We start from the raw sequence: 24,718 nt of genomic DNA on the forward strand, positions 1-24,718 counted from the left end.
TGCTTGCATTTCAGTCTTTATTAGGAAAGAATAGATTTTCGTAGAAGAGGAGAAAACATTGTTTTTCTTGTTGTTAACAAAAAGGCCAATTTGGCAAAATACAAAATCTATATTAAATGTTTGGAGGTTATTTAGCTTGGTTTTTCGTGGCTGCCATCTTGCTGTAGCCGTCAGGAAAGAGATATGCATGTGAATCTTTGACATTTTCTTCTTTCCTGCTCTTGATGAGTGCCTTTGAGAGTAACTGTTAGCCCGCATATGAATTTGGCGGGATTCCTTTCACCCCGAGGCCAGTGATCTGTTAAAAAGCATGAGGGGAAGGATATAAATATGACAACCCAAAACCCCCCATGTGCCTTTGGTTATAAACTCAAAAAGTATCCACCACCACCCAACAACAACAACAACAACAACAACTCTAAATGCTTGCCTGCATCTTAATATCATATGTAAGTATATAGGGCAATTGCATTTCTAAATGCAAAGTGCACATATTTCACAGGAGAAGAAAATAAACAACAGCTTTTTATAGGTTTTGCCTGGCACCAAACACCTCTCTCTCCCACCATTTTCTTTCATAGCTGTCTTCTACAGGCAACTGGGTCCATATAATAATAATAATAATAATAATAATAATAATAATAATAATAATTTATTTATACCCCGCCCATATGGCTGGGCCTCCCCAGCCACTCTGGGCGGCTTCCATAGAAACCAAAAATACAGTAAAATCACACGTTAAAAACTTCCCTGAACAGGGCTGCCTTAAGATGTCTTCTGAATGTCAGGTAGTTGTTTATCGCTTTGACATCTGCTGGAAGGGCGTTCCACAGTGCGGGGGCCACTACCAAGAAGGCCCTCTGCCTGGTTCCCTGTAGCTTTGCTTCTCGCAATGAGGGAACCGCCAGAAGGCCCTCGGCGCTGGACCTCAGCGTCCGGGCAGAGTGATGGGGTGGAGATGCTCCAGAACTCAGTACTAACACTGATTGGCAGGGTTTAAACAGGGTTTCAGACAGGGAGTGTTACCCAGCCCTACCTGCAGATGCTGAGGGCTGACCTGGGAAACCTTCTGCATGCAAAGCAGATGCTCTCTCACAAAACTACAGCCCTCTCCCACGTGTGTGGCCTCAAGTGCACTGGACCCTTTAGTATGTGCTGAAAACCATCAAATTACCTTGAAAACATTGCCAGCTTTTGGCTGCCCTGACAGTGAGGCCTCATCCAATCCTTGGCTAGCAGATGTGACGTACAGCTCTGAATAATCATTTCCACCAAAACTGCAGGAAGTAGTTTCAGCAACAGGCAGCTTCACGGTCTGGAGACGTTTTCCTGTTAAAGTACAGCGGTACCTCAGGTTACATGCGCTTCAGGTTACATACGCTTCAGGTTACATAGTCCGCTAACCCAGAAATAGTGCCTCAGGTTAAGAACTTTGCTTCAGGTTGAGAACAGAAATTGTGCTCCGGCGGCAGCAGCAGGAGACCCCATTAGCTAAAGTGGTGCTTCAGGTTAAGAACAGTTTCAGGTTAAGTACGGACCTCCGGAACGAATTAAGTACTTAACCCGAGGTACCACTGTATACCAGTTTTTCTTTTTTTTGGGGGGGGGTTATGCGGAGGATCAGTGTATGTCCCCCACCCCACAATTTAGTGTTTGGAGGACAACTCGAAGGGCTGCCCCTTCCCCATAAAACAGGGCTTGCTTAGCATATTTGGAAGTAATTAAAGTAATAAGCATTACTATCTGAAGAACGTCCTATTAAAAAGATTGTAATGTCTAGGGTTATATAATTGTAGGATAGTCCTGCAAGAATCCTGACAGAATGGATCAATGCCAAAGCAGAGTAAATCTTGAATGCAAGTAACATTATCACTTTAAAACAAAACAAAGCAAAACCCTGAAATGGATGTATGCTCCAGAGTTGCAGCATAGACTTTGAAGAAGGTTTTTTTTTTTAATGCAAAAATAAGAAAGTAAACAAATAGGTTTATTGTATTGGTTGATTGAACAAAATAGCCTTACTGGGATTCCAACACATTTCAGCTGAATTTCTTCAACTGTTACACAGCATTCATATACTATGTATGTGACTTTATGATCGTTGCCAGTATGGAAGAGAAACTTTTGTAATGTGGAGAATACTGGACAATATTTTAGCCCAGTGTGGCCTACTATGGCTGTGTGTCCATTCTCTCCTACAATGCACTCAACTGTGTTTCCACTGCTGGGTTTTAAATCCTTGTTCACACACCATTATCCTAAATGCATATGCACCTTGCACTTTGTTACAAAATACTACGGTTTGATGCATTGTTTCTCAAGCCAACTTCACCCCAATTAGAGTTCTTAAGCTGCTCTCAGCACGTTGGCATAGGGTACAAACATCCCCACCCTGGCCAACACCTCCTGGTTGTGTACACAGACGGAAATCAGAATCTGACACTAATGAAGCCACTCTGATGCGAACAGCTAGGGGGAATGTGAACACACCCTGTGACACAATGGCTCTTAAGCAAAGGGAGGTCTTTCCCAGCCCCTCCTACCTGATGCTTTTAATCAGAGATGCTAGGGATTGAACCCAGGGCAAACCACATTCTCTGCCACTGCACTCAGTCCTCAGTTTTGAAAAAAAACATGAATCTGCACTTTGGTTTGTGTAGTTTTTACATTTGCTCAGTTCTTAAAACAAGAGCTGCTTTAGACAGCAGGGGTTAATATGCCTTTTTTATTTCCCCTTGCACCCTTGGAGCTGCAGGCTGCACCCTTCACAGAAGCAGCTCCACATAAGCAAAGGTTCCCCAAAGAATCCTGGGAACTGTAGTTTGCCCCTCACTGAGCTACAATCCCCAGCACCCTTAAACTACAGTTCCCAGGCTTTAAATGTATGGTGCATACACAGCCGAATGGATGCAATCCACACAGAGAGGTATGTGAGCTGTTCATCACATCATTTGCTTTGAAAAACAACACTACAGGGTTGTATGCAACGTGTTGAGCATTGGGTATTAAAAAGAGCATGCAACAAAGTCTTCCATGGGAGCCTGAAAGGACCCAAGAGGGATCATCAAGATTCTTTAATTGAGACTTTTCTTTCTTTCTCCCACCTTGCAACTGCTTACCTGTTTCGGGGTCTATACGGATCACTCTTCCTCCATTGTAACAAGCCACCCAGAGCTTTCCATCAGAATCAATGCACATCCCGTCAGGGATACTCTCTTCCTTTTCCATCTTGTAAACACTCCTTCGATTAGCTGCAGAAATAAGTTGATGCACATTATGGACTTAATCACACATTAAACACTATGCCTTCCAAGTCAGCATATTCCCTCCAAGATGTGGACCTAAAGAAAGCTAAGAAAAACTACGAAAGGATTCACCCAAGAAGTTGATAAAGGGTTACCACTGAAATGGAACTGCATATGGAAAGGAGAAGCCAAAAGTCTTCAGGCACAAACACCTAGAAGTGGTGTAGAAGCATAATATAGAACTGGCATCATTGATACATTCTAGATTTCAGTTCCAGAAAGACTGTGTAAAAAGAAACAAACAAACACCTACCTCTAGGTCAGGTTTATATTACCCATATTAGTCTGTGCTACATATCTGAATATTATATAAATACTGTATGGCAGAATATAATCAAATAAGCTAAATGGACCAGTGGTCTGACTCAGTATAGGCAACTTTCTATCTTAATAGTCATGGCCCCAGTTTGCACATCTCATTAAACCAAACTACCACATTTTGCCTATCTAATGAATATACTTGTGGCGTAAACTTCTGTAACAGGTCATTTTAAAGCTAGACAAGTTATCCCAAAACTGACTCACAGCTACAGGTATTATTAGAACGATGCAGTGAGATATTCTTATAGTATAACAGGTACATATTTTTGCTCAGTGTTTGGCAGCAAAGCAACTGCACAGGGGGGGAAAAGTTTTTATTTTAAGGATCTCAAAACAACAAAAGCAACCATACAGAGCTTTCCGGTTTGCAGGTCATAGTCGAAGGCATCCACCGAATACGAAAGGCTGTCGATGTAATAGAAGGTTTTGTGATCCAGTGACCAGTCCAAACCGTTGGAGATGTCCACTTTGTCAAAGTGTTTCACTACCGAGTGATCGGGAAGGAGGGTGTAGAGGGAACCTTGCTGCCTCTCTAGCACTGCTGGCCGAATCTCCTCTCCCATTGTACCTGCAAGGACCACAACATTCAGGTTAATAGTATCCTAATAAGACAATAGACAGCCAAAGATGTGGCACCACAACAGTGGGTGGTCTCCTCTTTAATTCTTCCACCCAGTGAAGCTGAATGTTCAAAGATTCAGGACATAGGGTAGTGTTCAACTACATTTTACTCAGAGTAGCCTCACTGAAATTAATGAATATACCACATCCAAACCACATATTTCAAACACCAAAATACCACTTCAAACAGTCGTGACTTCCCTCAAAGAGTTCTGCGAATTTAAGGATGCTGGAAGTTGTTAAAGGTAAAGGTAAAGGTACCCCTGCCCGTACGGGCCAGTCTTGACAGACTCTGGGGTTGTGCGCCCATCTCACTTAAGAGGCCAGGGGCCAGCGCTGTCCGGAGACACTTCCGGGTCACGTGGCCAGCGTGACATCGCTGCTCTGGCGAGCCAGAGCCGCACACGGAAACGCCGTTTACCTTCCCGCTGGTAAGCGGTCCCTATTTATCTACTTGCACCTGGAGGTGCTTTCGAACTGCTAGGTTGGCAGGCGCTGGGACCGAGCTTACAGGGCTCCAATTCCCAGAGTTCCCTGGGGAGAGGGATTGACTGTGAAACTACTCCAGGAATTGTAGCTCTGTGAAGGAAAGAGGGGTCTCGTAACAACCTCCAGTAGAAGAAAGTACAGTGCTATTTTTCTAGAAAAAGAGGTGCTGGCTGAAAAAAAGCCCTGCTTCTTCACATAGTGGAATTTGCTCTGATAAGACAGTGATGGCCACCAACTTGGGTGACTATAAAAGAGGATAAGAAAGAAAGAAAGAACCTTATTGGATAAAGTTATCAATGGCTCCTCGCTACAAAAAATGGATCCTCTTCCTTCCATTTGCTTCAAAGACAGAAGTCAGGTTAAGTGACATGAAAACTGTGCTCTCAATTCTTAGGGATATTTATTTGTCAAAGCAAAGTGATCACAAGAGACTAAGCTGCAACACAGAAGAAGCTGAGTGAAAGGAGAGAGGCGTGTGTTCAGTACAAGATTCTGTGAACTGGGGTTGATAGCTACTGTTGGGTGGGGGGGCCACTAGGTGGCGCATCGGAAGATGGCTGACAATAACATCTCTCCGACCCACACGAGGTAATTTGGAGGCTATGATGGGGGTAATTAGCCTCCTTAACCCCCCCAGGATTATGGGGGGGACGGCCCTTGCCTGCTGTGCCCTATACCACCCCCAAATTTGTGGGGGTGGGGGCACTAGGCACAAAGCCCTCCTGTGGGATTTTCGGCACTCCTCGACGCCGTCCCCGATTCGTGCCGCTGGTTGTAATGATCTTTAAAAGAAATAATTTGGACATGATTAATTGCACATACATCAAGGAAAAAGGGGAGTAAATACTGCTGACAGAAGAGATCTCTGATAACAAGACAACAATAAAATACGAGAAGAACGTCAAGATACGGTAATGACTGAGGGGGGAGGGGGGGAAAAACCTGCCTCTACCTTTTTATGTGACTTAACAAGAATCCCCCTCCCCTAATGAGTCAGAAATTAAGGACTTAAGCTGTGGATTTAAGGCTGTGTGGAGATAAACTTTCGATCCAAAGCAATGTTTCAAGATGAAGCTGGAAAGCTAAGAGTTTTGGAGTGACGCAGTCAGGAAAAAATGCCGTTCGCCATTTTGTGAGGCATTGTGAGAGCTCTTGGGTCTGGGAGGAGAAAGAGAGAAATAGAGTTGTTTACATATCGTGAATCAACTCCTCGGTGGGACTTAAGAGCGACAAATGCCAAAATTTACGATGGAAAAAGTGATGTTATATACGAAGGAGATATATGGAAACCATCTGGACTTAGTGGAGGAACAGGAAATCCACACAGGATTATTACACTTGCTATCGGCTTAAGGAGACTAACAGAAGAGATCGTAAAGGAAAAAGAGAAATTATACGAACAAGATATGATGTGGCAACACCAAGATAAGACTGGATAGAATTATGAACTTTGTTCGGACTGATTGGGACTGATTTGGACATTAACGCAGTAATAAGAAGATGATCTGAATTCCCCTTTGGATCTTGAAGTATGGGTTCCCCCAACAAAATTTAAAAATTTGGCTTTGTAATTCGGAATTTATATGATGTGATTTAATTTGATGTGATTGGCCAGTTAATAAAAATTATTTTTTTAAAAAAAAAGATAGCTACTGTTGGGTGATACACAACGAAGGATCCTAATTCCTTAAGACAAATAAACGAGCTGGAGATCTTCAAGCATGGGACTGATGGCCATCCAAACCTACCTGCAAACAGTCTTCCTGCAGGATCCACTTTCCCATCATTGAACCGGTTATTGGATTTATCCAAGTCAACGTGCTTAATGCTGGTTACTGACTTATTTTTCCAGTTTAAAGCTGCAAACTGGGTTCCCAGGGTAATCACGTAATCGCCAGATTTGCGAAGACACACACAACTCACTGGAGCACCTGGAGTGGAAACCATGTTTTGGGGTGGGGGAGAAAAGAGAGTGAACCACTTGGACAACTTTTTGTTGTTTTTCAAAGGCAGTAAATAAACACATACGTAAAATACATAAAATTAAATATTCTTGTTCACAGCCACATCAAAGCCAAGTCTGACCCTCTATCCATGCACTACACTGGAACTCAAGAATACTTGGCTACTGTAGTGTAATTCATATGGAGTTGCCCAGTTTGGAAGCATCAATTACAAAATGCTGCACCAGAAACTTTTGCACAGCTAGAACGTAATCCTACTATACAAAAGTTAAAAGTCCAATGATTTGAGGAACTCACTGCCCTGGTTATACTCAACCATGTTTCATATAGGCATCAATTGCATGTTGATATCTATTTGGACTTCTGGAGGGCTTATACTAACTTTAATTTAATATTCCTGTACTGATGGTCACTGCATCCACAATGCGAGCTGATGGCAGTTTCTTGTTATAATTTGTACATTTCTATCATCATTGCTGTTTTCCTCTTCTTTTTCATTGTTTTTGTTTCACCTTTTTTCTTTTTCTTCTCCTTGTTAAATTTGCAAATAAAACAATAATAGAATAACAGAATTCCTTGCTCTACCAACCACTAGCATAAGGTTGCCCTCTAGCGAATGTGGCCCTCAGGCTGGAAAATGTTTTCCACCAAAGTTGTAGGGCTTACCGTGAACCAAGTCAGCCTGCTGGTGTGTGCTGCTCTAATTGCACTGCTCTAATTGCACTGCACAGCTCCTCTCTTTTGAAAGCCGGAGGAAACAAAACAGCGGCCGGCAAACCATGAGTGCTGGTTCACATGTGGCACTAAGACAGATTCTGGTTTGTTTCCTCTCAGCTTTGGAAAGGAATGCATGGGGCAGCATGATTTGAGCAGCAGGCACCAGCATGCCTGCCCATTCACAGTAAGCCACAGTCTGGCTTATCATAATCTGTGAACTATGCAACAGACAGAGTTTGGTTTGTAGGCAAATTTCACACTTAATAGACACCTTTCAGTGCCGGAACTGGTCCTAAGAGCTGTGTGGGAAGGAATAGTTCCAAAAGTGTGGCTTATCCTACCACAAGTCGATGGGAAAACCATACCTATGGTGCTTCTTCCTCCCCTGTAGCTTGTAAAAGTCACACGATGATCCTGCCAATCATCTAATTTTTTAGATCATTCTGAAATATATATTCTACTGTGAAACTGTATCTTACCTACAGAAACACTATGCAGTTCCTTGGTAAGGGAATTCCATCGGTAGACCTTTTTGTCGGTTATATCCACAAAGAGAAGCGAACTTTCCTTTTCCTCCCAAACGGGTGATTCTCCAAGTTTGCAGTTGTGCTGCACAACGGACTCAACTTTTACAGAGGACATGGCCTTTGGGGAAGAGAAGCAGCAATCAAGGGAGGCAAAGGCTGTTTCCCTTCATTCCTACCTGGAGTCAAGTTAAGCTGAACCGGAACCAGATGTTAACTACTCTGCCCCATAGTCAAAACACACTTACCTTGAGCTGTTTTTAGGCCACTTTTTAGGCAAAAAGATTCCCAGAGTGGCTCTAAAATCACAAGGAAGAAAGTATCTCACAATCCACAAAGGCATGATGATGGCACACAAAATAAAAGGGGAGGGAAAATGAAAAAGCAAGTTCAGGAACCTATTCTAAAAGTTATAAGCTAGTGGGACCTGGAGCCATTTGGACCCTTAGCCTCTTTTCAGAGCTATATTCCAGGCAAAGTGAGACTTTGCACAGGACCAATGCCTCGCTAATTTATTAAATGAATTGCCATAAGGTAAGGGTGGTTTTTTAAGGACGCGGGTGGCGCTGTGGGTTAAACCACAGAGCCTAGGACTTGCTGATCAGAAGGTTGGCAGTTCGAATCCCCGCGACGGGGTGAACTCCCGTTGCTCGGTCCCTGCTCCTGCCAACCTAGCAGTTCAAAAGCACGTCAAAGTGCAAGTAGATAAATAGGTACCGCTCCGGTGGGAAGGTAAACGGCATTTCCGTGTGCTGCTCTGGTTTGCCGGAAGCGGCTAAGTCATGCTGGCCACATGACCCGGAAGCTGTACACCGGCTCCCTCGGCCAATAAAGCGAGATGAGCGCCACAACCCCAGAGTCGGTCACGACTGGACCTAATGGTCCCTTTACCTTTACCTTTAAAAAGGTAAAGGTACCCCTGCCCATACGGGCCAGTCTTGACAGACTCTGGGGTTGTGCGCCCATCTCACTCAAGAGGCCAGGGGCCAGCGCTGTCCGGAGACACTTCCAGGTCACGTGGCCAGCGTGACATCGCTGCTCTGGCGAGCCAGAGCCGCACACGGAAACGCCGTTTACCTTCCCGCTGGTAAGCGGTCCCTATTTATCTACTTGCACCCGGAGGTGCTTTCGAACTGCTAGGTTGGCAGGCGCTGGGACCGAGCAGCGGGAGCGCACCCCGCCGCAGGGATTCGAACCGCCGACCTTTCGATCGGCAAGCCCTAGGCGCTGAGGCTTTAACCCACAGCGCCACCTGCGTCCCACCTTTACCTTTAAGGGTGGCTTTAAAATGGATTAGTCAAATTCATAAGGTCAGGTCTAGCAATGGCTACTGGCAATGATGTAAATAAAACCAGGAATCTTTATGGCCCAGAAACCTCTCATTGCTGGATACAAAGAACAAACAATAAAAGTTGTCCGAGTCCCTCATCTCCACCCTTCACTACTTGCAAGCATCCCAAAAACACCTTCCCAGAGGCTAAGCATCCATTCAGACTTTTCTGTCACAGACAGAAAGTTGAACGAAAGGACAAGACTTTGGAAGAGCGAAAGAAGCATTTTCAGAATTGTGTGTGTAAATGCTCAGAGTTGATGTCTATCAGGACTGAACAAATTCTGCTTGGCAACCCAAATTCAACCCACTGGCTATGCTCAATCAGAGGCCCACTATGTTCCTCGTTTTGGGAGCCTGCCTGAGATTACAAAAAATCAGGAGGGCTGTTGAGCAAGTGGCAGGATAAAATACACAGCTAGTGGGCTTTGCTTACCTTTCCGGATCGCAAATTTTACAGCCTGCACAGTGTTGCCAAATATCACTCCTTCTAATATCAAGCTCAGGAAGTGAGAGCCAATAGAAACTGAGCCAAAACCTGGCCACTGGGAAATGAAGAGGGAGCTATCAACATGCTGAGGGCAACCTGGGGTATTCTGAGCAACAAAAAAGAGGCAAACCGTCCAAAGGATGGCCAATGAAGACAGCAGGAATTACAGAATTTTGCCTTTCAATTGAAAAGAAAAATAGGAAACTGAGAGGGGTGAGGAGTAAATGTGCTTGCTTGCATCCCATGGCTCACAAGTATGACAGGCTAGCAGGATCCCTGAGGAAAAGGACTTCTGGAACAGATGCACTCAACAATTTGTTATAGGCTCCACTTACCCACTAATGCCTGAACCCACAATGCACGGCAGCTTAGTGAAAGCCGCAATTATATTTTTCCTGCAGAGCAAAAGATATTAATTTCTTGAGGCTGTATGGTGCCTCAAGATTTTATTTCAGAGTTCTCCTAGCAAACATTAACAACTATAATTATTTCAAGAAAGCAACTCTTAAAAAATAAATAAAAGACAATTGGGGCTGGGAGGAAAGACACAAGAAATAAGCATTCTTACAGAATCGAATAAGAAGTCCTGTTCACAGTCAGCTCAGTCAAATCCCAGTCCAGCAGTGTGAACTACAACCGATAAAAGTTCAGTTTCTAAAGGTGCTGCTTCATTCAGCTTTCTTGCTACTAGAGTCTAAGCCATCTACTCTTCCAAAAGAACCCCACCGTCAGCAAACTTATAGCACCCAGCATTGCTAATCTTTAATGAGAACTCCTATCTTCACAGTCAAACATTAGCAAGTTGCTGCTGAGTATAGTTCTTTTCTGTGTGAGTGCACTAATAAGTACGGCAAACATCAATAGCACATCATCAGCATTCTCCCCAGGAATGGAGGCAGGACAGACGAGGAGGATTCGGGTGGAGGAGAAAGCAAGATGCATTGATGCTAGTGAAATACAGATGTTCAACGCTAAACATGCAAAATAGTGAGGGTATTTTAAGCGCAATAGTAACATTATACACCATGGAAGGCATGCAAAATGTGTTGCTGGTTTTTTTAAAAAAGAAGTGAAGATGCATGCTCATTGTTACCAAGAAAAAAATGGTTACATGCAAATATATAGAATACACATTTCAAACAAGTAGTTACACTAAAATCAATTATTGGTGGATAACTTTTGAGCACAGCAGAAAGTACAAAGGAACTTTTAAAGCAAGATGTACCCTGTGCTACCAAGAATAAAATTATAACCACAGCCAGACGCATTAACTGGATTGTTATTTAATTTATTGTTTTAATCCGTGCTTTTTCCATTTTATGCTGGCACCCACAGCACTTTTATCAAGCTTTTGAGTACTGGCACCTTGTTGTTGTTTTTTAATTTAAAAAATCCCACTGGTTTTAATAGGGTTGTGATTTTGACTCCAATGACTTTGAGTGGAGGATATGGGATGTATGTGGTTTCATTTATTAATTTATTAATAAACCTCTGCTGCTTCTGCCATCTCCCCACTCTCCCACAAAGATATCATGCCCAAGATGTTTATCTCGCCAAGCTTATGCAGACAATTAAGGAAACATCTCTGTGTAATAGTCGACAGGCCTGATTTTAAAACACGAGGTAAAAATGGGAGTGCCAGTGTGGTGTAGTTGTTAAAAACTGGACCAGGAGACCAGGGTTCAAATCCAGACTCATGCATGAAGCTTAACAGATAACCCTGGATTCGTCCTGCTCCATCAGCCTACCTCAAAGGGTTGTTGTGAGGAAAAGATGGGGAGAGGAAGAACAATGTATTTATTTATTTTATTAAATTTGTATACTACCCTTCATCTGAAGATCGCAGGACAGGTTTGCAAGATAAAAATACAAAATGAGAACACGAAAGACGTAATAAAAATCCGAAAACAAACCAATAACCCCACTCCCACAAACACATTTAAAAGGCCATAGAATGTTTTGTCAGACAAGGGCCAGGTTAGAGAGAAACGTTTTCTTACGAAAGATATGCAGCGAAGGAGTCCCTTGTGCTCATTCAACATTGCTAAATTAAAATTAAAATTATCTGCAGTGCTGATTTAGCTCGCTAGCTGAGCAAACGATCTGGGGAATTGCGGGACTTTAAAAAGGCAGATTCTCCCCACCCCACCCCGGCCTCCCGAGGTATGTTTGTGAATTCAGTGGAGATTATAATCTGGGTTGGTGCCTGCAGGCTAACCGAGAGAGCAAACAGATACAACGCGGGAGCGTCGAACTGAGATTGATTTCGCAGAGTTCGGGGGCGCAGCGTTCTTTTGAGTAGCATTCCGAAGATATTCTTGAACCCGAGTCGCGGGCAAATCGGGAAGCAGAGGGTTCAGATTCCTTTAGCTGGGCCCTGTTTCTACATCGAGAAAAAGTTGCGCTCGCTCCCGGCAGCCGCCACGAGATACTGAAAGAGGAAGGAAGGGGAACTCGGTGCCTGTCGGTTTTTTTACGCCTCAAGAGAGACTCACCAGCTTTTTTGCAGGGTGCAGGTTCGGCGGGGGGCGGCTCTGCTCACGGCTGGCTTTGGGAAGCAGCGGCGAAAGAAGGCCGGGTTGGCACAGCCACCCCTTGCAAGCTCAGCTAACAAAACTTGTTCTTTTTTTTTGCATGCTTACAAAACACTCTTCCCCCGCTGGCGGCCTTGGGCTAAAAACTGGAGCCTGAGCCTCTGCTATAGGGAGGTGGGAAAGTAGGGAAGTTTAAAAAAGAAAAGAGGCGGGAGCAGGAGAGAAAGAGACTAGGAAGGTGGCACAAGGTCTTTTAATATCTGGAAATGTGTGGGGCAGGTTTAGCCCCTCTGAAGCTGTTTTGAGCTTCAAGAGGCAGCGCTTCAATGCAGAGCCATAGTAAAAAAAAAAAGGGGGGGGAGGAGGAAAGTAATATTCTGGCAGAGACATTACCTTGCCAACAAAGGCCCATATAGTTAAAGCTATGGTTTTCCCAGTAGTGATGTATGGAAGTGAGAGCTGGACCATAAAGAAGGCTGATCGCCGAAGAATTGATGCTTTTGAATTATGGTGCTGGAGGAGACTCCTGAGAGTCCCATGGACTGCAAGAAGATAAAACCTCTCCATTCTGAAGAAAATCAGCCCTGAGTGCTCACTGGAAGGACAGATTGTGAAGCTGAGGCTCCAATACTTTGGCCACCTCACGAAAAGAGAAGACTCCCTGGAAAAGACCCTGATGTTGGGAAAGATTGAGGGCACAAGGAGAAGGGGACAACAGAGGACGAGATGGCTGGACAGTGTTATCGAAGCTACTGACATGAGTTTGACCAAACTGCGGGAGGCAGTGGAAGACAGGAGGGCCTGGCGTTCTCAGGTCCAGGGGATCACAAAGAGTTGGACACGACTAAACAACAACAATATTCTGGCTTTATCGCTGGGCTCCGTGGATTGTGGCTGGAAAATGCATCATCATCATCACTTATTATTTATACTCCGCCCACTCTGAGTGGCTCCCAACAGAATATTAAAAACACGATAAAACATCAAACATTAACAACTTCCCTAAACCAGCGTTCAGCAATGTGAGCCCACAATACACACACTTTTCCAGGCTCTTTTTCAACTCTTAGGTCATTTGAGAATGGGAAAGGAGGAAGATGAATAGAAATCTTGAAATTACCTTGCCAGAACATTTGTGTGTTCCCGCTGGCCTTCACGCAAAAGGTTGGGACTTTGTGATTCAGGTGGTTGTTGTATTTTATCTTCATAAACTGTGCACACGCCATACATTGTGGTAGGTTAGGGCAGAAGAGAAGCGACTAGGCCAAAGTTGTAACTTCTAGGCCAATGGGAGTTTTGAACCTAGGCATTTCCTGTCAGACACAATGTAACTTCGCATAACAAGCCGGTTATTATTTATCCACATACTGCAAAAGGGGGAGCCAAGTTGGAGAGCATTTTGCATGAAGTTGCCGCGTTAATTTGTGACAGATTTGGGCTCAATCCAAAGCTCGTGCTATTCACTAGAAGAAGAAGAGTTTGGATTTGATATCCCGCTTTATCACTACCTGAAGGAGTCTCAAAGAGGCTAACAATCTCCTTTCCCTTCCTCCCCCACAACAAACACTCTATGAGGTGAGTGGGGCTGAGAGACTTCAGAGAAGTGTGACCAGCCCAAGGTCACCCAGCAGCTGCATGTGGAGGAGCGGGGACGCGAACCCGGTTTCCCAGATTACAAGTCCACTGCTCTTAACGCTGGCTCTCTGCAGTACTGCACTGCACTACTGAAGGATCCTAGCTCTTCTTTGACAGGTTAGGGAAGTTTAGGGCATAGCCTCATTTGAATCCTATCCCTCAAGGCCTGGTTCATACTAGTTAATGGTGGGCAAAGGCAGGGGTGGGTTGGGGATCTTCTGTCAGCCAGAGGAATGCTCAGGTAGCCTTCTGCAGGCCACATACCTGCCAGGCATCCTAGATGCAAAAGTAAGCAGTAATGGATGTGACTCATCTTTGTGCTCTAGCTCTATGGAAGTCAAGAGGTTTTTACACACACACACACACACATTTCCCTTCCAGGTAAGCAAGAGGCAATATCACTGGTTCAAGGATAAGTTCCAGCCAGACAAAAAAAAAAGGATTTGCCCCAGGCAAAATAGAGAAGCTTAGAGGGCTGTAGTTGCACCCAGAGCCAAGGTTCCCCTACCCCTGGGCTAGGACATTTAGACCAAGTGGCATGTTAATTTTAAAAATCGCAACCATTAAGGTAAATACCACTGCATTTTATTCCTTCCGTCTGTGAGCCATATGCTGGTGGGCAGCCTATATAATTTCAGCAATGAATGAATGATACAAAAACGAGGATGTTCCGCATTTACTTCGATTCTGTGTTGCTCAAGAGTCTTAGTGAAAATAATAAATGTCCCATTAATGCTCCACTGAACTACACCATAATGGCAATTTGCCTTCCACCATGCCCAGCTGTCTAGAACTTTGATCTCTCTAGTTAAAACTATTGTAATACTACACACTTCTCTTGTATTGTGGATTCTTTCCACAGGTAGATAAGGGAGAGGTCATGGAAGAGTTAATAATTACCTTTAAGCCTGAACTATGACTGAAAAGCTATCTTGCATGCAAAAACGTAACTTCCATGTATTACAAAACTAAAGTTAAAATTACAGGGCTGTTGTGACATAGCTAAAAATGGCAAGAACTGAACATGGTCATTTGACATAGAAAGCCATGAGAGAAGCTTGCAGAGTAAGAATGCCTGGATTTCTTTTGTAGGGGGAAACAATATCTGTTTATGCATGCCTGAGCAATTATTTATTGTGGACCACAGCAAGGAAGTTTTGTGGCAGCATTGTGACATTCTTATTCTAGCAATCCCAGCATCGCCACTATGTTATCTGCAATTCAGGTAACATTTCAAACATCTGATGATGCATCTTCTACTGATCATTTTAAATGTTTCCAATTTTTTGATACACAATTTAGTGGAAGAAACAACACTTCATTTCCAAGAAGTGAAATAAAAATGCAGTAAGTAAAATAGTGTTGTTCCTTTAGGACCTTATTTTTTTAAACACACACCCATAAGTCCACCAACCAGAGCCAGATGCAAAATATGTTTTTGGGAGGGATAGAGATGCAAAATTGTAGCCTGTGGGGTGGGGCCTATTACAGCAATTTATGCAACTAACATACCAGGACAAACTGAAAGTTGAAATGATGGGGCCTTAACTGCCCTGTTTGTTTGTTTGTTTGTTTGTTTGTTTGTTTGTTTAAACAGCCTTTTTGCTGTCATTGCTAAACAACTGGGAGTAAAGATACTCTTGCTGAACTATGGATCATAGCATGCTCCATTTTCTTCCCAGTCGGCCTAAAATAAAACGTTCTCCCCCTCCCTCCTCTATTTACTTCACTTCTGGCTCAGTTGAGCATTCTAGTGTGTATATTTCACTCCCCATCATTCCTTCAAACTCTGATGGGTCAGACCTGCTTCTGCTTAGTGTATCTAAAACGGCATCAAAACAGAAAGGTGATTCAATCTTATTTAATTTAAACCTGCCCTTCTTCTCAAAGGAGCACAGGACTGCAAAGAAACAACAAAACACATCTTAGGAACAAAAATTTATTTAGGGCAAGGGATATCTAACTTGACACCCTCCAGATGTTGTGGGAGCTCAACTCCCATTGGCCCTAGGCAGTATGGTCAGTGGCCAAGGATGATGGGAGCTGTGGCCAAACAATACCTGGAGCTTGGTTTTTGTTGCTCATGAGATGCGGATGCCTTGCAACAAGACATCTAATCTCTTGTCCTTCATCCATGACGTAGGGAGCTGGATTGGCAAACAATTGCTCCATTCTAAACAAAGTTAATGATAAGACTTCCAAAAGCAACTGCCCCGTTGTCAAAGAAATCATACTAAATGCAAATTAGCTTAAGATGGTATCTTATTTACGTTGGAGTAACTTTTCATTGTAAGATGATATCTTATGAAACAAGCTTACCTGGTCAATCTCACAACCAAAATAAGGAAGCCAAGTGCTGCCTTTTTATTGTAGATTATTTTTTTAAAGGGAAAATGCTGCATTGATCAATTACACATCAGTCTATGTGCAAGTTCAAAAATCAGATCAGCTGGTTGTGTTGGATAAATAACCTTACCTGAATACATTATGGTAAACTTCAGGTCCATTTCAGCCAATTTGTTTACAGTCACAATTCAGAGTCCTAGTTATTACCCAATAAAGCCCCCTCAAATGGCTTGGGACCAGTTTACCTCCTTCTGCATGAATCTGCTTGTGTCTGCATTCAGCAACTGAAGTCCTGCCCTGTACCTCCACCACTTTTGGAGATGCACTTAGTGGGGATATGTGAAAAGGGCCTTTTTGTCAGGGACTCCCAAAATGTGGAACTCCTCATCCCTCTTAAAGAGGTTCTGTTGGCCCTCTCTTGAGTTTCAGGAGTGTACCAAATCCATTTCTTTAATTACCGTATTTTTTGCTCTATAAGACTCACTTTTTCCCTCCTAAAAAGGAAGGGGAAATGTGTGTGCATCTTATGGAGCGAATGCAGGCTGCGCAGCTATCCCAGAAGCCAGAACAGGAAGAGGGATTGCTGCTTTCACTGTGCAGTGATCCCTCTTGCTGTTCTGGCTTCTGAGATTCAGAATATTTGTTTTCTTGTTTTCCTCCTCCAAAAACTAGGTGCGTCTTGTGGTCTGGTGCGTCTTATAGAGCGAAAAATACAGTACACCCTGCCTTCAAATCTGTTTTAACCTCCTGCTATCGTGATATTATTTTGTTATATGACCTTCTTCTGCTGTTGCTTTAACAATTTAACTGATGATTTGTTTCATGTTATTTTTATTGTAGCTTTTAATCTGGGAAGCAAAAGACATTTTCTAAAATAAGTAAGATTCCATTATAGCAGAACAGATTCCAACAAATATTGACACAGATATTTAAGGGCTGCCATGTTAACTATTTGAAAGCTGTTCAAATGAATTAATTCCATCTAATAAAAGAAGATCCCTGACTCAGCAACTTATAAAAATATGTTTTACAATGTTTTACTAAAACTGCAGATAGCAAGAATTATCTAAAGAGGCATGTTTCCGCATATGAAAAGAAGCCTTTTCTAAGGCTTTATATAAACACGTGCACATTATCCAAAATACAAGTCCTTTGTGCCTCAGAGCTGTTGCTTTACACATGTTCTAATTTAATTAATTTATCAACCTATTACCTTAACACATATTATTAATCTATTAAAATTACTTAAATCATGTTGAAGCCCTACGAATACCAAATTCATACACTGCCAACATCCTACATGGAATGTATGCATGTGGTCTGTCCCGTGTGAAGACTGTGTGAGCACATTGCGTGTTCCTAAGGAAATCTACAAATCTGTAGATCATCTCCTGTGCTTTTCAATGCAAGAACTTTAGGGGGTTAAGTAGAGTAATCAAGGAACTCTTAAGGACCAAAATATTACAGCCTTCAAAAGATCACAACAAAGGAGGTATAGTTAGCAGTTTCATAATTTAATGAAAAAAGTATTGTAAAAAGGGGACGTCTGAAAAAGACATCCATTTGTGAAAAATCATATATATATATATATATATATATATATATATATATATGGGAAACAAATTAGGTTAAGAGGTAATACTTCAAAGTTAGCCACTGAACACATTGTAAAAACTAGCAAATATATTTTGGAGACAGATACTTGAAAGCTATATAGCCAAAGGCTCCTCCTCCATGTATCTATTAAAATCATGTAAAATTAAACAAAAACAAAATTACTATCGCCTGAACTGATATATTTTAGTCATCACCTTTAAATTAGCAAAACTGAGGAGTCTTGCTGAAGCACCATTTCCTACCCTTTATATTGTTCTCATGCCACTAGTCATGAAACACGATTGTTGCCGTCCCCCCCTTCAGATCAATGAAGTAATTGTTCCCATTTTCAACTCTTATTTACTTCATGACCAGGAAACAATGTTAACAATAAATATGAAAAACTAGAACCAATGTATAGAGAAGTGAACAATTTCAGCACCGTTCTGAATGGCTGACAACATAAAGGCCAACCATTTTTTCAACAAAACACTAACTTTAAAAAAAAAACAACGGAACTATATATTTACATGAAAGAAAATGCCTTAAAAATAGATCTATGGGAAAAAAGACAAATTACACAAACATACCATAGGAATGAGTAAACAAAGCAAACTTTTAAGAATGCCTAAAGCAAAGCATGTGAAACTGTCAAATTTCTTTTATTTCCTTCAGGAATATCCCATTGTGAATCCCTTCTTCACAACTAAAAGTAGATTTACCCCAGTTCCTTTTACTTCACATTATGGAATTTTATTAATTAAAGCAAACTGTAACAATTTCATTAGTCAAATTATTATTGGCTGCTGAAGCCCATTTATTCCTAATTAAAGATCAATGGTACGCTGTAATATAGAGTAATTTCTTTGACAGCATTGTCACATATTACGAAGCGTTTTTGTAAAAAAAAAAAAGTAAATCTAATTAGACAATAAAGTGGCCTAAGCAATTCCAAAGCTTTTTTGGCAATCAAAAATATTTTCATTTGCTGTGTCTGACTATATTTAAACTTGGAAACCAAAACAATGTATTCACCAATTTTGGCTCAGAAATTGGACAAAGTATTTGGCAGCTGAGCGGCGGCGGGGAGTGTGTGTTTGTGTTGGGATGGGAGGAATGGATGTAATATTGTGGGATCGAGGTTTTAAAAAGCCTTCTGAGTTGACAAAGGAGAATCTGGCATCACCGGTGATTGCCTGAATAGGTTTAGAGATTACATACTTCTAGTATTAAACACTATCCACATATCAGCCATTTGTATCGGCTGGCTGGATAAAATATTTTGCAAGTGCAACCCACAACAAACTACTATGTACACGAGGATTAAAAAATAAAATAAAAAAATACTAGAAGTTAAAAGAGTATTTACACAATAAAAGCAAGCTGCAATAGCAAAGGAAAACACAACTTTTATCAAGGGCACACTATGAGGAGAAAGGGGGGAAATCTAGAGATCAGTGTGTTTGGCAGCATTGACTGTGGAGTCTGTAAACCTTACTCAGCAGGCTATGAGAAACCCTCATATCTGGATCCTATGCGTGTTTACTTGGAACCAAGTCCCACAGAGTTAGAATGAACCTTTTATCCGAGCCTTCAGAATCATACCACCTCTTCTGAAATTGGCTGAGAACATGATTTCTGTCTAGTAGTCATATGTCCCAATCCAGACCAAAACAAACAAACAAAAACAATTAAGCAAGCACCATTATTTCAAAATACAGTTTTGCCTTTTAAATTCCTTCCAAAAAAAAAAAAAGGGGGGGGGTTTAAGAGATTGCTTAAGTGTTCTCATGAAGAGATATTATACTGAAGTTGCAGCAAGAATCGCCTGTTCCATCTTCTTGCAGATTGTCACAGAAGAATGGGCTTTTTGGAATACCTGCCCACTGGTACAAAGCCGAACACAATACATTTCCGTAGACTGGGAAAGTGGATATATAAAACTATTTCTGCAAGTGATATTTAAAGTAACCTTTACTTATATAGCACTTATAGGAAAAAAACCCAATTAACAATCTTTTCAAAAAAGGGTAAACCAATTCACCACTTAAAAAAAGCAAGTTCGTCATTTGCTCACAGATCCTACACTGTAACCTGAAGATTTCCTAAGGTTTGCATCAATAATCTTGGACATACGAAGGCTGAGCTATTCCCATTATCCGGGGTTTCTAATCACCTTTGTACTGAACTGTGAGAAATCAAATTTCTTTTACTTCTACTATGACAATCTCTATTAAAGTCTTTGCTTGGGACCTCTCTCTCCAAGCTGCTTTTTCTCAGTCTTATCTGTCCTTTATTCTCATCGCTTTCAGCTTCAGAGTCACTGAGTTCCAAATCGGGACAATACCCATCGTTGTCCTGGTAGGGGGCACTCCCCATCTGATATTCAAGAGTTTGCTTGCCCCACGAACGCTCTCTCATTGACAGCCTTCTTGAGGGCTTTTCACAGCATCTGAGATCTTCCGTGGTCCTCACCAAACTGTTGGTCGCTTCTTTGAAGGACCTGCTAAAGTGTTCTATGGTGGATTTCCTGAAGCTGCTCTGGCTAGCCAAGTGGGCAGAGAGAGCAGACTGCTGCTCGTATGTCGTTTGGCTAGAGCTGTCTCGCTGAGTGACATCCCCAACTCTGCCCATTAAGCCATTAGACTTTGCTAGATTAGAGTGCTGCTGAATTTTCCCGTTCCCAATGGAGGACTGTCCATGCAATGCAGCTTGAAGTGCTAAGGGTTTGCCAGACGACTGTCCGCGATGGAAGTCTGATGTATGTGCAGGTCCAGAATTCTTTGCTGCTTCATTCCTAGACTTCACCATCCCTCCCAGTAAGCCATTGCTCCTGTTCTCATGCTGAAACCTAGAGTAGGCTTTCATATTTGAAACAAAAGTCTCTTTGGATACTGGAATACCCTTTTTGCTGTAAACCACGACACTGTTGTCAGGAGAAAGTGGTTTACCAGATTTCAATTTATTTTTGCAATCACCTAATGTTGATTTTGGCATCTTAAGCTTCAAGGTGATTCTAGGAGGTGGATAAAACAGAGTGTTTTCCAGTGCACTTGTCAGAGAATGGCCTATAGAGAAAAATAAAAGGGTATGTGAGAAGGTATCTATTTAAGAGGCAGATTTCATCATGCAAATGTAAGCAGCACATCTTCACAGAACTTAATAGAATCACAGAGTTGGAAGGGACCCTGTGGATCACCTAGTCCAACCTCTTGCAACTCAGGAATATACACCTATTCTAGAACTATTTAAATGTAGCAACCTATAAGTTTATAATATCATTTGCAATTAAGGAAAGTTCCTTTTTCCATGTTTCCTTGATAATAGATTCAAGAAAGCGTTAAAAAATTATATGCTACTAGATATTTATTGAATGCCTGGTCACATACTAAGGCTCTATCTAGCCTTCCCAGAACAGAGGAGCATGGGATTTTAAGAACATAGTAGAAGGAAAACACTAAGTTTGTAGTATTTGCATATTCTAGTGTATTCTTCTTACTCATGTCTAGAACACAACTTACAAATTTACTGCAATGTAAACAAATGCATTAATAAAAAGTTATACCATATAGATAGCCCATAAGATATATTTCTGGAATAGCTGAAAGGGGATTTTACAATTAACAATCCAAGAAAAGCATGTTTAAAAAGGCTCTGGAAGCTAGCAACACATAGCAAAAATCTAAAGTAGCCATGGTCATATTGGGACAATCACATCTCATCTTATTAAGCCAAGTTACACACAAGTGTTTTGCCTGCACATACAGAGACCCTTTGTGCTACACTGCAATCAGACCAAGAAGTCTGCAATTACCCATACCATGTTTTCTTGCTATGCCCTAATCAGGAAACTATGGTTATCAACTTCCGAATATGCCAGGATATTAAACCATAGTCCAAGCTGGTTTAATACTCCAATTTGTTCTCAGTAGGGTAGTTATAGTTTCCTGGTTTGGATAAAACAGGAAACTAAGGTCAATTACTTCCTGACTTAATCACTGCTTAGACAAATAAGGAAAGAGGGATTGCATGTGTAAATAAAAAGGTTCATGCATATATTTGTTTAAAAAGCTCAGATATGATCATCTGAACCAGGCTCGTTTTGCATTCCTTACCTGCAGCAATTTCCTGATTGATAAGCTGGACTTGCAAATTGAAAACCTGCTCATGTGCTTTGCTGTGAGAAAGTTTTAACTTCTCTCTTCTGCTTACCATGTAGCAAAGATTTCTTACCTACAGCGAAAAAAGAAAAAACAAAAGAACCACTTTAGCTAATGGGGCCTCCTGCTGCCGCCGTAGCACGATTTCTGTTCTCATCCTGAAGCAAAGTTCTTAACCTGAAGCACTATTTCTGGGTTAGCGGAGTCTGTAACCTGAAGCGTATGTAACCCGAGGTACCACTGTACTTAAATAATCTGCATGTTTTATTATTCATATTGCAGTGTTAACGCTTGACCTCTTTCTCCGTTTTGCCTTCGATATACTCAACGTTAACTCTAATCCCTTCTGAACCATCCACCCACAAAACATTCTCGAGTGCTTTTTAAAATTCACAACGAAAAGGTTATCAGGTGGCTATTGACTTCTTGGTCTGAGCTAGTCTCCCTGTTTAGCAGGTAGAAGGTTCCTAAAGCCACAGCTGTATAATTAGGATGATGCCTGCGGAGGATCCTTAATAGGCTCTACTGTAGCCTCCTTACTAGAGTCAATATTATGGACCCATCAGTAACACTGACCCCATCTCAAGCATGCAAATGAGCCAATGGGCAAAGCACCGGCAGAATCAGCCTCCTCCGACTGTAATTGAGTGTTGTAATGAAGGAGAAACCTCATCTTGACACTTGAGGAAAGCAACCTGGTGACTGCTACAGAAGAACAGCCATGCACAGCATCAGCCTCCACACAGCATCAGCTGACATATGGGCCATACAGCAGAGTAGCATGGCACACCACAAGTCGTAGGATGAACCCAGAATCTGGCTGATCCTACTTCTACTTAGCTTCTTGCCATTCCTGTTTCTTCTCTCCACCAGCCTCCATTATGTACTTACTTACTTGATTTCTTACCCACTGTTCCTCATAGGACCCCAGGGAGGGTTACAACAATACAATATACAATTATTAAAAAAATAGATAAAAACAGATGTGGCAATAAAAACAAGTAAAGCCGTTCCAGACAGAACAGAACATTATCGATTTAGCAGAAGAGATGGGTTGCCTGAACTGCCAAGGTCAGGACAAAGAGGAGCATCTTCAGCGTACAACAAAAATACTGTATAATGAAGAGCTGCCACAGGAAAGGAAAAAAGCCCTTTCCTGGGCCACCATTCCCTGCACTTCTGAAGGCGGAAGTACTACCAAAACAGTGCCCTTTGCCAAATTTTAACACCCAAGGTGGTCTTTCAGCTGTTCAGGGTGCAAGTCACTTAGACCTTTAAACACGAATGTGAGCACTGTGATGTGGACCTTGGGGGGTGGGGAATGGCAACCACAGCAGCTGTTTTTTAAACTGAGGTTGTAAGAGCTCTAAAATGGAACATCAGCCAGTAATCTGGCTGCTGCATTTTGGACCAGTTGCAGTTTCCAAATAGCCTTCAAGGGTAGGGGCGCATAGAGCGCATTGAAATAGTCGAATCTGGAGGCTGTCAGATTGTGGCGTACAGTGATGAACTTGCTGGAGACAGAATAAGAAGAAATAAGCACTACAGTGTTGGATTGATCTGCCCCTTCCCGATTCCTGTTGCAGTGAACTACTTTATAAGGGTATTTTTCGTCACTTTCCCCCCCTCTCCTCCTTACCCTCTCCAGATCCTGCCTCAAATGCATGAACATCCTCATTCGAGTATGAATGCTATCTTCTTTTGGCTGAACCAAGCCGTTTTCTTCATCCTCCCTGGGAGGAAATAAAGGTTTATTAAAGTTACTTTTCCGTTTTAGTTTCCAGTAATTATAGATCAAGTCCACAGTGAGTTTAGGGAGGCCGAGTTCTGCTGCGACGTCATCAATCCTCACTAGGGAGTAGAACTCCTCCTCCAGCTCCCGAAGTTTCTGAGCACGCAAACTGGTTTTCTCGCTCTCGGTCTGCTTCTGGTCTGCTGTGCTCTTGGGATTAACGTCTGCGTCGGGCATCAAGCTCTGCTTGGTTTTGCTATGTTTTAGACAGTACGACTTGAACTTGACTTCATCGCCATCGTCCAGGATTGTTTTCATCTCCAGGCTATGCTCAAAGGCACACGTGACATGAAAGGCAGTAATGCAGCTCTTCACAGAGCACTGTTGAGTGAAGGAAACCGCCACCAGTTAAAACAAGCATCAGAGGAAGAAAACCAGCCAATGAAAGCTTAGAAAGTATCACAGGCCTTTTATTATTACACGTATGCACAGAGTTTCACAGGCGGTATTCAGAAGACACAGCTTTACTTTAAAGGTTGTTTATTCACGAGTTAGAAGTCTAAATGGTAACCTTCAGACACAACAAGAAAAACAAGCAAATTCTGTTCCACTAAAGATTTTTAAGAAATCCAGGTTATAAAATGTAAAATATTGATGTTTAAGTACTTTTATCTTAAGAGTTACAAACTATGCATATACACTTTCAGAAGAGGCAACACACACCGTTAATGAAAAACAGCCTATTCAATCATTTCTTTCTTCTGTATAAGCTCCAGCATTCCAACGCCATGGGCAATGCTTGGTTCACGGTAAAGCCTTAGCAGCAATTTGGCATAATGGCTGTGTTTTGAAATCACATTAAGCCATAGGTAATGTTTAACTATGGCTTTACATGACTGAGCAGTATGCTTGCACAAGCTAATCAAGTCCCACTTTGCTCTTTCCTCATTCCTG

At 42.1% G+C, this 24,718-nt stretch overlaps 2 protein-coding genes and 1 long non-coding RNA gene across 6 annotated transcripts in view; 1 reads left to right on the forward strand and 2 right to left on the reverse strand.

Annotated features, from left to right (window-relative positions):
* Window positions 1-12,404, reverse strand: LOC307214255 (regucalcin-like). Of its 2 annotated transcripts, XM_079973031.1 has the most exons (8): window positions 12,257-12,390; window positions 10,330-10,391; window positions 7,897-8,062; window positions 6,485-6,667; window positions 3,979-4,194; window positions 3,120-3,251; window positions 1,175-1,329; window positions 1-298 (listed from the first exon to the last, which is right to left on the reverse strand). In XM_079973031.1, exons 3-8 carry the CDS (start codon window positions 8,057-8,059, stop codon window positions 248-250), a joined length of 900 nt encoding a protein of 299 aa, XP_079829157.1. In that variant the 5' UTR covers window positions 8,060-8,062; window positions 10,330-10,391; window positions 12,257-12,390; the 3' UTR covers window positions 1-247. The 2 variants fall into 2 exon arrangements, with proteins under 2 accessions (XP_079829157.1, XP_079829156.1); XM_079973030.1 differs by lacking the exon at window positions 10,330-10,391 and having other exon boundaries at window positions 12,257-12,404.
* On the forward strand, window positions 3,259-3,929 carry LOC307214476. The gene is made up of 2 exons (XR_013838135.1): window positions 3,259-3,532; window positions 3,565-3,929. It is a non-coding gene; the product is annotated as an uncharacterized lncRNA (long non-coding RNA).
* Window positions 12,405-18,379: 5,975 nt separating the features above from the next.
* JADE3 (jade family PHD finger 3) overlaps window positions 18,380-24,718 on the reverse strand; it is a 40,702-nt gene continuing 34,363 nt past the window's right edge. For all 3 annotated transcript variants that reach the window (XM_079972607.1, XM_079972609.1, XM_079972608.1), the window contains exons 9-11: window positions 23,672-24,145; window positions 21,988-22,105; window positions 18,380-20,940 (exon numbers count right to left, since the gene is read on the reverse strand). In XM_079972607.1, the coding sequence (XP_079828733.1) occupies window positions 20,045-20,940; window positions 21,988-22,105; window positions 23,672-24,145 (1,488 nt within the window). In that variant the 3' untranslated portion in view covers window positions 18,380-20,044. The remainder of the gene's footprint in view (window positions 20,941-21,987; window positions 22,106-23,671; window positions 24,146-24,718) is intronic.

This window comes from Podarcis cretensis (assembly GCF_951804945.1).
Source record: "Podarcis cretensis genome assembly, chromosome: 4".
Taxonomy (NCBI): domain Eukaryota; kingdom Metazoa; phylum Chordata; class Lepidosauria; order Squamata; family Lacertidae; genus Podarcis; species Podarcis cretensis.

Excerpts from the sequence above, each read along its gene's own strand:
- LOC307214255 (XM_079973030.1), bottom strand. The coding sequence starts at position 8,059 with ATGTCCTCTGTAAAAGTTGAGTCCGTTGTGCAGCACAACTGCAAACTT. Across the intron at positions 6,668-7,896 it reads ACTGCATAGTGTTTCTGTAG|GTGCTCCAGTGAGTTGTGTG; the intron begins GTAAGATACAGT and ends TTTCCACTCCAG. Across the intron at positions 3,252-3,978 it reads CCTGCAAACCGGAAAGCTCT|CTAATCGAAGGAGTGTTTAC; the intron begins GTATGGTTGCTT and ends TTATTTCTGCAG.